General features: G+C 43.2%; 1 protein-coding gene across 1 annotated transcript in view; it reads right to left on the reverse strand.

Moving 5' to 3' along the window:
• Window positions 1-2307: 2307 nt before the first annotated feature.
• LOC144785611 (uncharacterized) overlaps window positions 2308-12569 on the reverse strand; it is a 111461-nt gene continuing 101199 nt past the window's right edge. The window contains exon 5 of the mRNA XM_078664423.1: window positions 2308-2577. Coding sequence (XP_078520549.1) covers window positions 2468-2577 — 110 coding nt within the window. The 3' untranslated portion in view covers window positions 2308-2467. The remainder of the gene's footprint in view (window positions 2578-12569) is intronic.

Raw genomic sequence — 12569 nt, forward strand, 5'->3', positions numbered from 1 at the left:
AACTCTAAATCGGGCCCTATTTCATGAAACTCCTTTTTATTAAGTCATGCAAGTCATTTTAATTTCTATGTTTTGGTTAGTAAATGCCTGTGATATAATCTAATTCCTTATAATTTGGGAGATCTAAGAGGTCTTTCTAGACCATGTTTATTTTATGTGGGTATGTAGTTTGGCAAACCTCTGTTTTTTATTATGCATGATCATATATTAATTTGCATTAACCTATTTTTTTGTGTGCCTTTTTCAGTCTAAGCTCTAAAGTATGTTACAAGGTAATCTCCACTGCTGGTCACAGTATCATCCAGTCAGGAACAGTGAAATACGCCACGAGGGGAATGAACAGGTTTAATAAATAAATAGGTCAACAATTTCCCTTAGAAAGTTGCCACCACTACAGAACAAAAGTCTCCAAAATAATTATCAGGTCGGTCAGCCATTGTGTGGGATAACCTACCCTCCACACATACATATTTCTGATTTACAAAGTCGATATTGCCACTATGTAGTTATCATTAGGTCGGGGTTAAGAACAGGGGCGGCTCTAGGCTCATGGCGGCCCTGGGCAGGGAGCGTAGGTAGTGGGCCCTGGAAGAGGCGGCCGGGCATGGCAGAGCCCCCCCAGAGCTCAGGAAAGTGTTTTACTAAAATGTTGAAGTGGAACACACCCGGAGGCCGCCAAACACCTGCCAGGGGCCGAAACGCAGATATATGTATCCATCCTCAGAGGATTATTATATTAAGTATATATATTGGCGTGGCGGCACCTGGGGTTTGGCGGCCCTGTGCACATGCCTAAGGCCGCCCCTGTTAGGAAGAGGGCTTTTGGTTTTGCTTAATAACTTGGGTGCCATTAGACAAGTCGTCAAGACATTTCCCCCAAAAAGTTAATCACCCTCAGCTCCTTCCAGGAAAGATTCTCAAAGTGTCTTAATTTAATGATTTCCCCACTGTATACCCCCCGAGCAGAAAATGTACAAGACGACAAAAAGAGAGTTTAAAAATAATAGTAGTTTTATCCATGAGTATTTCTATATGTATACCATATATTGAATGGAACTAAGTTTTGACATAATTATCCCTTAGCATTATACATTTTACATTAGCATCACTTCTTTGGCATTATCACACACTGAAGCACAGAGGTGAGGTTTTTTATTCAAACACACCATTTCCCATGTGTTCGCTATAATACAAATCTGCAACATCTTAAAAGATTACATTTTTTTAAATGTAATTTATTTATTTTATTGAGGCGGATATACTTTGTACTGGTGTATATTTTGTTTCGCAGAGCTAAGAGGTTAGTGCTCTTTCTGTAGTATTCTAGGTCGTCTTGGGATGCCAGGTGCAAGGTGGAGCTCTCCACCAGACAGCAAAGACACTAGAATGGTGGACCAACAAAATGAGATGTATAGCCCTGGAATGGGAAAATTGACATATCCAATCACATCCCAAATTCAATACTGGCACCAGACATGGAGCTGCCCCACTACTTGTGCCATCTAAACTTCATATTTACCATGGAGGTATGTGAACGCATTACTTTAGAGCATTATGATCTGATTTCCCTACTGGGACAGATAATTATCTACACAAGTGGCAAGTATAAGTCCTTGATCTGTCTTCGAACTGCTGTGGGATAGATGTATGAGGCCTTGTTGAATGTTTCACAATATTGTGGAAAACAAGTGTATCAGCATGTTGTATCATTAGTAGTTCAGTCATGTTAGTCATCTGATAGACTTCCTTTGAAAATGGCATAGTGGATTCATGAGTTTAATATGGTCATGCTTACAACTGTGGAGGGTTGGCGGGCACAAATGGCAAGATGGGTTGCAAAAAGTGATGGGAAATATAGGTGGCCTAAGAACTTTTCAGATTAAAAATCTTCAGTAGTCCTCTGCTGAAATTCGTTTTATACAAATTGGGAATGAACCTTATAAGCCAGAATGAATAATTAATAACCCAGTGTGAAAATGCGACTTTTACAATTAAGCTAAGTATGGACGATATCAATGTATGGAATGTTTTGTGTACGTCTGAGTTTTGGTATCTAAAAGTTCACCTGTGCTTTTAAATAGCATCAAAAATGTTAAACAAATTAACAATTGACAAATATAGTCAATTAGACTCTTCCGGAGATGCTTTTCAAAGGGTACACAAGTGTAAGGCCATCATTATTACGAGGAGCATGGCTGAGATCTTTCCATGGGAAATAATGGTCAACAGTCTTAGTAAATGTAGCTATTTGGGGTCACGTTTGATCAGGATCTCCCAAAATATACAATGACGACAACACCGGAACAATCAAAATTTAAAAATATGTTTTTATTGGTAAACATTTTTACATATATAGTACTCGAAAGTAGTCAAATTACTGTTGTAGAATACAAAAAAGACAGAAAAAAGAAAACCCTGGCAGGTGTACAGAATTCCTAAATACGCTTGGAGGCCAGTGGAAGCCCCCTCAAGGCTTCCATTTCTTTGTGCACTGCAGCCCAGAATATGGTGCTCGGCATCTACATACATCTGGAGAAATGCACTTCCCTCCATGTTGACAAGGTAATCTGCAAATAGCTGAAATAACAAAAAAAAGTATATTAGTTGGTCTACAGGGGAAGAGTGACAGTTAAAAATCGTATTTTTAATATTTTGCGACATACAATGCATTGCTGTTTACTTAATAGCAAATAGCATCATGGCTTTTAGAGGATAGCCCTACATTAAAATGTATATTTAATTTCCTCCTTGCAAAAAAGCAAACTAATCTTTTGATACAGATTACCATTATTGAAAATGACACAGTGCTTTGACAAGTATTTATTGTCTATTTAAAACATTTGTAAAATATAAACATTTCTGTTTTAATATTACTGTAGTTTTAATTCTCCAACACAAATTAATTTTTGTTTTTCTATTGGAACCGGCAGACCCCAATTTTGGACTGCATAGCATTATGCTGCACAGTGCATTCATTTTCCAGTGTTCCCTGATCTGTTATGTTTTACTATGTTAGGCAGTTGATAAAGCACAACAACTATCTGCATGAGGGGCCAATTTACTAAAATACCATGATATGGTATATGTATTTCAAAATATTTACAACTTTGTTTGTGAGTACCCCTTAATAAAACAAGCACTGGAAATAGATCTGGCTTTAAAGTGCCAAAGCCTACAAACAGAGGCGTTCAATGATGGTGTTTGCATGCAAAAATGCTGTTTAGTGTGTTAAATCCAGACCTATTGGCTTTGCATGAGAAACAAAGAAAAAAGTAGCAAAAAGTATTGATATCTGTGTAAAATGCATTTGCGGCTTCCCGCTGCGCACACAGTGCGCCTTCCTGATAGGGCATCGCTTTAGTCCCATAATAGACACTAGCACCCGCGCTCCACCCTTTAGGTCCCATGGGAGCCCCCCTTCCAGAGCTCTTTCATGCATTTCCGGCTCCTGGGGGGCTGGGGCCTGGTATTTAAACAGGTCCAACCCAGGCTTCTCTGTTGCCCCGCTGGACGCGCTGTCGGGGCAGGATGGCACAGTAGCAAGCAGAGGCAGCGTCCGGGTTCTTCTTCTTTTCTTTGTTGGGAGGTGGCATCAAGCCCACTTTCTTCAACAGAAGGTGAGGACATTTGTCTAGCTGTCGCCGGTTTTCTGCCTCCGGGGGAACAGTGACATTGGTAGTTTGTCTTTGGGCAGGTAGTGGAAGGAGCAGATACTATGTAGGGTGTTTTTCAGGGATAACAGCAAATCCCTTTGTTGGTGGTTCGGCATGTTTCCTCTCCAGAAGCTGTAGCACCAACCAAGGCTAGATTTAATTCATTAGAGGAAATGGTGTCACACTTGCAGAGCTGCAGGTTGTTAGTTGTTTGTGCAAAACAAGTGTTGGATAAACATTGTGCCTGGACAATATTTCCAGATAGTTCAAGGGAACCATGTGTACAATTTCGGTTAATGTGGTGTTTAATTAATTGCAAACACACCTTATCCGCCTTGTCCTCCTTTGGGGTTATTAAATACATTTGCACAATGGTAATCGTGATTACTTTTCTGTGTATGAGTCTGAACACCTGCAGCTGGGAGGTGGCACCGTTATCGGAGCGCAGTGGGGTTCGACACTGCTAGTGGAATGGGGCAACAACATTGCACATGCCTTACCTCGCATCCCGTAGATCCCACAATCTTAAACATAAATGGTAGGCAAACATGGGAAGAAATAACTCCTAATGATTGGGGACAGCGTCTCCATATGTGGGGTTTAGTGGCCGAGTGCTTAAGGCGATGGTCTAGAAATCCATTGGGGTCTCCCCTCGCAGGTTCGGTCCTGCCTCCTAGGCGGCATTTTTCATAAAACATTCCTTACTCATGTGTCATGAAGTAAAGGCAAATTAACAGTTTACATGGAGTTGGCTAGCATTGCTTCCACACTGGGAGAAACCATTTGACAAGGTTTATGGAGCCAATAACGGCACCAGAGACCCTTCCCCACGGTGTCTATTACAATTGCTCTTGTGGGCACAGTGAGGTGTAATATAGAAATAGGTAACTGGACTTGGCTCTATTGTTAACCAAGCACAGAATAACTATACTGTGGAAGGTGTTTGGTTTCCCATAACAGGTCTTGAGGGCTAAATTTGGCATTACTGCTCACACTACGAGACTTCGGCTCCGAATGCAGATTTTTTTCCTGCTGAATTTAGGGGAATGGCTTTGCTAGGCCTGACTGTAGCGTGGAAGTTATGAGCGTAGGACACAGGAGCCCGTTGTCTGATACATTTGGCCTGGTGGATGGCAAACTGGTCAATTGGCACGTGCAGCGCTGATACTGGATATACTGATTCTGAGGAATGGACTAAGATGGAAGAGGGCGCACATGATTTGCCTATCAGCAGTGTTGCTGGGGCCTTCATTGCCGCATAGTCATAGCAGTTCAGATCACACGTCTGTGTCAACCAAGCACATCCTACCCTTGTGTTACAATGCTTGCGGACTGTTAAGATAGGGTTTACGAAGCAACAGGCCTTGAAGGGGGCAGTGGAGCTAATGCAACCCATGGATACACCATGCAAAAGTCCAGCAGCTAGTGCTCTAGAACCGGTCCCTGTTGCAGTACCATGTACACTCTAGAAACCAAAACATCGGGCTTTAAGCCAAAGAAGCTTAATATAGTTTGTGCTTCATTGACATGTGACTTTGGCTGGCTCAGGCAAACAGTGCCACAATGGGCACGTGGGTTCCCGATCTTACCCCTGCAGATGGAAGGTACAGACTCGCGAGCCCGTCTTCGTACAGAGCAGGGTGCTTCAATTTTCTGTAATAAGAGCTACTCTAGTTAAAGGTAAAACACCAGGGGCTACTAAAAATTATCACTGTACAAATCGCCACACACCCTCAGGCACTAAAGACAGAACCATAGCAATACATCCCTCTAGTTCAGATTCGCTTACTACTCATCTGTGAGCTTTAATATATTTGGATAAGCAACCATTTTGTCTTTACCAACATATCAGTTTCGAAAATTTGCATTTTCACTTAAACACCCTGACAGCTGTTGACTTTAAATATACTCAATATGCAACCATTGTGTCTTTATCAGCATGTCAGTATCTGGATCTTAACATTTTCACTCAAACACCCTGCCATTCTGTCCCACACTTTAGATGAATGTGCCCTGACCCCAGCTCTTGGGCTCACCGAAAGCCTCAAAACATGTATAATCTCTGTGGGGATTCAGAGATTCATGGTACTTGTCAGGCAAGGTTCATGCCTTAGCACGAGGGCCTTCCATTGGTCTACTTAGCATTAAGGGTCCTTGGAATGAACGGTACTGTCACGTCTAATGTACTGAAACACTCCGAATGATGAGCAAAGCTGAGATTCAATTGGGAGAGCCATGCCATAGGCATTTGCGAACTACCAGTAGCTCACATATTACTGTTTGAGTCTTGTGATCTATAATTATATGCACTTCGCAGAAAGCGAAGGACACGTGGTAGACATGTGGGAAGTCTGAACATCGGGAACAGTAACTTGCTTGGGGTTAACTAAAGGCAACTTAAATGCAGGTTGCTTCTCCATGCATTAGGATTGATGTAAAATAATATTTACAGCGTCAATAGCTCGTCGTTAGAAATTGGGGTCTCTCGTTGGCAATGGTTTGCACCTTTGTCCAAGCTGGAAACCCTTTCTTCTAGACAGGGTAAGGGAGTTATGCCCTTAGACAACCCCTGCTCACCGCCTTGGTAGCTTGGCATGAGCAGACAGGCTTATCTCAGAGTCAGTGTGTAAAGCATTTGTGCACACATACAGTAATACAGTGAAAACACTACAAATGGACACCACACCAGTTAAGAAAAATAAGTAATCTTTATCTAAACCAAACAAGACCAAAATGACATAAAACCAACATACAGTTATCAAGATATACTTTCAAAAGGTAAAAACAGTTCTGTCTATAGCAAACTATAGATGCAACACTTTTGAAAAAAAGTACATTGGATGCATGAAAATTATAAGCAAAAACAGCCGCAGGGAAGGTGATCTGTTGGTTCCTTACACCCAGGGAAGTTGATGCATCGGTTCCTTGCTCCAGGGGAGGTGATGCCTTGGTTCCTTACTGACATGCAGGGAGGTGATGGATCTGTTTCTTACTGCGACACCAGCATTGCTGTAGACTTGGCGCCCCGGTAGCGATGAATGGGGATTTGGGAGGCGTCGGCTCTCGATGCAGCCGGAACAGCATTGCATTGATCACTCCAGCTGCGGCCCCCTGATGTGTCTGTTCTTGCAGTCACACTGCAAGGCCTGCATTGGAATTGGTGTGGTGATTTCGGACTTCAGGGATTGGTGCCTGTCACTCGCCGTGGGACCATTTCTCCAGCCATGGGCAGCCGCTGCATCGGTTTCTTCAGCGGCACCGCGGCGAGGCATGGAAATACTTCCCAGACGGCAGTTTTCCTCGGAAACAGGTGCATATGCATCATGCTTCTTTAGTTGCTTCTCTTTTTTCAGCTCCCAATAGCATGAACAACCTCTAAAGGCACAACACAGAAACAGACACCTATTAGCAGGTCAGAATTCCCAGCAAAGGAGTTCAGCAGAGCTAGTGGTGTAGTCTTCGTGTCCCTGATACTTCAGAACAAGTCTTTGGAGATCTTCTTCAAGCAGGATACACAGCACACAGCAAAGTCTTTGTCGTCTCCTTGACTGAAACAACCCAAGACACCACACAGCAAAGGGGCAGTACTTCTCCTTCAGCTTTCCCAGCTCTTCTCCTTGGCGGAGGTTCCCCTGAGTCCAGAGTATTCTAACGTTCTGGGGTCTGAGTCCCAATATTTATACTGAAGATCTCTTTGTTCTCTTGTGGCCGAGAGGCTCTGGGCTAAGTCAAAACCAGTTCTGTTCTCTTTGGCCCAGCTTCCTGGCAGGAGGTGGAGACAGTATTGTGTAAGGCAGACCAGGACTATTCAGGTGCAAGGAAATCTCTTCCTCCTACTCTAAATGCAGCTCAGGTCTATTCAGCCCAGCCCCTACTCATCCTTGAAAGGCAGGACACACTTCAACCTCCCCAGTGGCTGTCTGAAGCAAATGCACATCCCCAGCCACTGTCGCTCCAAAGCCAGACAGTCAATCCACAAACCAGCAGAGGCACACACGATGGCTAAGCAAGAAAATACACACTTTCTCAAAGTGGTATTTTCAAACACACAATATAAAAATCATCTTTACTAAAAGGTGCATTTTTATATTCTGAGTTCAAGCATACTAAACTCCATCTTTATATCATGTCCCTATGGGAAGTTATACCTGTAAGTTGTTACAAAGTATTCCCATTCTATCCAATAGGACATATAGCCGTACCATAGTGAAACATCTAATTCAATGTATTTAACTATCAGAACATGTCCTACACTGCATCCTGCACACAGGAGTACCTTCGACCTACCTTAGGAGTGACTCACATGTAATAAAAGGGAAAGTTAGGGCCTGGCAAGTGGGTGTACTTGCCAGGTCCACATGGCAGTAGAAACTGTACCCAGACACTGCAGTGGCAGGTCTGAATCCCTTTTAAAAGGCCGCTTTTGTGGGTGGCACAATCAGTGCTGCAGGCCCACTAACAGCATTTGACTTACAGGCACCGGGAACAAACAGTGGACTGTACTAGGGACTTAGTAGTAAGTCAAACAAGCCAATCATGGAAACACCAATCCGTATTCGTAATTTACAGATTACATGCACTTTGGCATGGATCAGCAGTGGCAAAGTGCCCAAAGTATCTAGTCCATCAAAAATGAAATCCAGCCCACAGCAAAAAATACAGGAGGCAGAGGCAAAAAGACGGGAAAAGCGCACCAAGGATTCCAGGTCTAACAGTAGGTTAATAAAAGGCTAGCAAACAAATAGTCATGATTAGGCACCCTAGAGAGGTTGAGGTTCAGAGAACTGGAGATGACCACTGATTAATGGAAAGCAGCAGGGATATCCGTAACCAGTTCCAAGGGACACAAATAGAGTAGAGTACAATGGATTCATTTTGCTGGGTGTGACCAGAGGGAAGTGCCTACCAAACCAGTTAGGGCAGATGATACAATGCATGTTCCTGGGCACACATGTTAGTGGATGTGGGATCACCACCTCCTCGGGTAAAATGATCAGTAAAAGTATGGGTAGTGTAAGCCCCAGTTAAAGAAGGATGCCTTTAACCGATGATTTTGACTTGTCATGTTCACTGCGCTCATAGACAGAGGCTGAAGCAGGGGGCTAAGTTTCAGAAACATTTCTGCCCATTTTATTTATCAATTTTAACCAGTGACTTCAGAGTGAGGAAGCAGAAAATGAAGTGCAAATGTAATGGGGTATAAAGGAATCAAGGCACTGTACTTGTTGATGCACAAAAGACAAACATTCCTGAAAACTGAATTTCTGATGCATCATTTGGACAATTTAAGGGTAGCAGTAAAATTGGATGTCTGTGAAAATTTAGTGACCATTTCAATGGAAATGGCCCCTCAGGAAACGAGGGTGGTTTACAGAATACTCAGGGGACCTTTATGGGGGACCCCGGGCCATGCCGTCTGTGTTAGACCCACCCATGTCTTAGTTTCGGTGTGATAGGCACACCTGGTGCACATTAAAGGGCTTGACGCAGCTGCAATTCTTGGAGATAGCTCATCTTTTATTGCTCCAAGAGCAGTACCAATAAAATGAGTAATGGTAACACCTGGTGTTTAAAGCGATACAGTTTGACAAAACTCACTTGGAACTATGTTAATGCTTCAGACAATTGTATTCTTCATTCCCGCTCAAGTGCCTCCCACTGAGGTAGTCATATAATTAATATTCAACTATCGCTCTTCAAAGGGAGCCTGTTTTTGTAACAAGAAATAAGGTGCCTAGAAGTCCAATATAAAAAAAAAGATAAACCACACACTAACTTACTGAGGGCTCTGCGTACCAGAGCGGGAATATAGAAATGTAAAATATGCTGGTTTCAGTGCCTTATTCCTAAATGGAACGCTCATTTTGAAAGCTGGTTTGCTTATTCTACTGTCACAATTAGTAGGATATGCTGCAGTATCCGAGTGCTACACTTACAAGGCCACAATGAGGGGAGGGACCCTCACTTGGTTGGTGAGGACTGTTCCAGCTCAAGCTAGGGACTGGTACTAGCTGAAGCTTTCAAATAGTGGCATGGCATAGAGCCAGGCTGGGGATGCCATCAAACAATTCAGCAGTAGTGCAAATGACTCCAGGCACAAGCATACAGAGCAGAGGGGCTTTGGACATATGGCAGGGCCCCATCAATGCAAGTATCACTGGGTACTTCAGTAGGGATGGGGTCCACTTATCAGATGTTGAAATGGACCAAATTGTAAATTGCCCAGGGTTATCGCACTGTTATAGCAGGGCCATGTTCCCCTGGCATGCACCAGCGCAGTTAGATCACAAATCTGCAGCAGAAACTAGCGGGGGTGGAGTCCCATCGCCACAGTTTAGAAATTTACCTGGGTGGCAATGACCTTAATTTACTAATCAACCCAGTGAGATCTTCATTGGGTGAAACCAGCAATTCATGGGGCAAGGTATGGTGGTCCCTTAATGCTGTTTGGCTAGATAATCCAGCACAGGGTATGGCATGAAGCCATGTCCAGGGAGACGATCGAACATTCCAGCAGAAGGGCGATTAGAGCCATGCACAAGCTCATCGAGCAGACGGTCTTTGGTTAAATACTGCATGGCCTCATTAGTGCAAACACCACAACGTTTTCAGGCACTAAAAAGAGGCATACCATCCTTGCTTTCAAGCACTGTGATTCCCTAAAACTTTGTAAGTGCACTTCCATGAGGAAAAATCAAAAAACACCATAAATAAAGTTTGAATTATTTAAGGTATTTAAGTGCTGGAAGGTAGAGGCACAATGGGGAGAACTACAAAGATGAAAGAAACAGGGGATGGCCTAAAACGGGGCAGCTACCAGTTGTTGTTGTAGAAGAAGGAAGAGCAAAAGAAGATAGGCAGATTTTCCCCACAACAAAGCTAGACATTAATCTGCAGGCTAGCTGCTTCACGAGAAACATTTGAGAGGAAGACAAATCTGAGGCTTTTAAGAGAAGACCACTGTCGTCTGGTGGAGCAGGTCGCAAGTACAAAAAGCTCTCTAAGTGAAATGACCTAGGAAATGGGCGATAAGCAAAAGCAACAAAATGTACTAGAAAAGAAAGTGAAGATACTGGAAGTATGGACCGAGGATGCAGAAAATAGGGCCAGAAGAAATAATATTCACATTATAGGACTGCCAGAACGGATAGAGGGGGTCCGTGGAGGCAGTGGGAGTATGACTTCTTTTACAGGAACATGGTTGAGGGAGGTTTTGGCTACGGTGGGGCTCTCAAAGCATTATGCACTGGAAAGGACACATCGGGTGCCGGGATGTCCGCCATGGCCTGTAAAGCCAGCAAGGCCACTAATTTCCAGATTACTATATTATAAAGACTAGGACCATATCCTAGCGCAAGCACATTCAAAGGGTGATATCTTTGAATGGAATCAGAGAGTAATGATATTCCCTGATTTTTCAAGGGAAGTCCAAAAACAAAGGGGCCTATTTTACAGAGTTCAAGAGGTGCCCTCTGGATAGGGGGATTACATATGCAATGTTGTTTCATGCTAAGTTACATGTTGCATATGGCTTGAGGCACTGTTTATCACATTGTCCTAGCTGGTTTCAGAGTGATAGATCAAATCTCCCAGGGGGGAGGGTGCATGCCCCAAGAACAAAAAGCAAACAGATAAACATATTGCTGCTGGGGTAAGGAGGGGTGGAGGTGCAGTCCCCTCTAGACTACAGGCTCACCAGGAGAAAAAAAGACTGGTTAGAGAGGTGGCAGGTCATAGAGGAACTGCAAAACAATCCCTTACACAAAATACTCAGGCAGTATATTGACGTAACCCCTTATATGTAGTATGGAAAGTGGGAGTTTTTTAAATTTGGAGGGGAGTGAGTTCCTTCTTGTCCTGGGGTTGGGGAGTTGGTTGATTCGGGGTAGGTAGGTTAGGAAACCCAATGGTCTATTATGCAAAAGAGGGGCAAAAGATAAGAAATCAGCTATGTTGTCCAATTTTATTAGTTGGCATGTTCGGGGAACAAACAACATGACTAAATGCTGTAAAGTCCATGCACATTTAAAAAGAGGTGGAGCACATGTTCCATTACTGCAGGAGACTCATATCTCTGCCTAAGAACAAGAAGCATTACGTATGAGATGGCAGGCCAGTTGTATGCCACAGCATACTCTGCTTACTCTGCTTACACAAGGAGGTTTTTGATATGGGTTCGGCATGGTGTGCCTTTTCAGGAAACAGGTGAATTAATTGATCCAGAAGGAAGGTATGTGGTGGTGTCGGGTCACTTGGCTGGGCGAGATTTGACTATAGTGGGGATCTATGATCTATGCTTGTAACTCAGTTCAGGATGGGTTTCTTCAGGAATTGTTGAGGATACTGTCACCATAAGTGACACAGAATATCGGGGGAAGTTGTGGACACTCATGGAAAAACGGGCTTTGAGGAAGCCCTTATTACCTTGTTGCGCATGTTGCTTGCGTCCACCACTGTCTCTATCCGCTACGGCCCTGGAGGAGAGAAGACCAGACCCATTGCTTCTACAGAGGAAGTTCAACAGGGCTGCATTTTAGTCCCTTTTTATTTCTTTTATACACAAATGGCGTGGAGGCTTTTTTATCAGAGCAGCAATTGGATTTCCCTAGTATAGGAGGTAAATCGGTTCCCTTATTGTCATGATGACACGGTTTTAATGGCTCTAACAACCAATAGCCTCCAAAAAGCCCTGAATGCTTTTACTGATTTAATGACGGCACTCGACCTAAAAGTACATTTTAGTAAATTTTTTATTATGGTATGTGGCCCTAAATAAACTAAAACAAGAAGATTTGTGGTAAAGGTAAAGATCATCGGCAAGGTACCCAATTTTACATATTTGGGAAATGTTTTTAATAACAAATTGAATTGGGGATCATCTGATACTAGCCATGGTTCACCCTACTAGTGGAATCG

Source organism: Lissotriton helveticus, chromosome 10 (genome assembly GCF_964261635.1).
Source record: "Lissotriton helveticus chromosome 10, aLisHel1.1, whole genome shotgun sequence".
Classification (NCBI taxonomy): domain Eukaryota; kingdom Metazoa; phylum Chordata; class Amphibia; order Caudata; family Salamandridae; genus Lissotriton; species Lissotriton helveticus.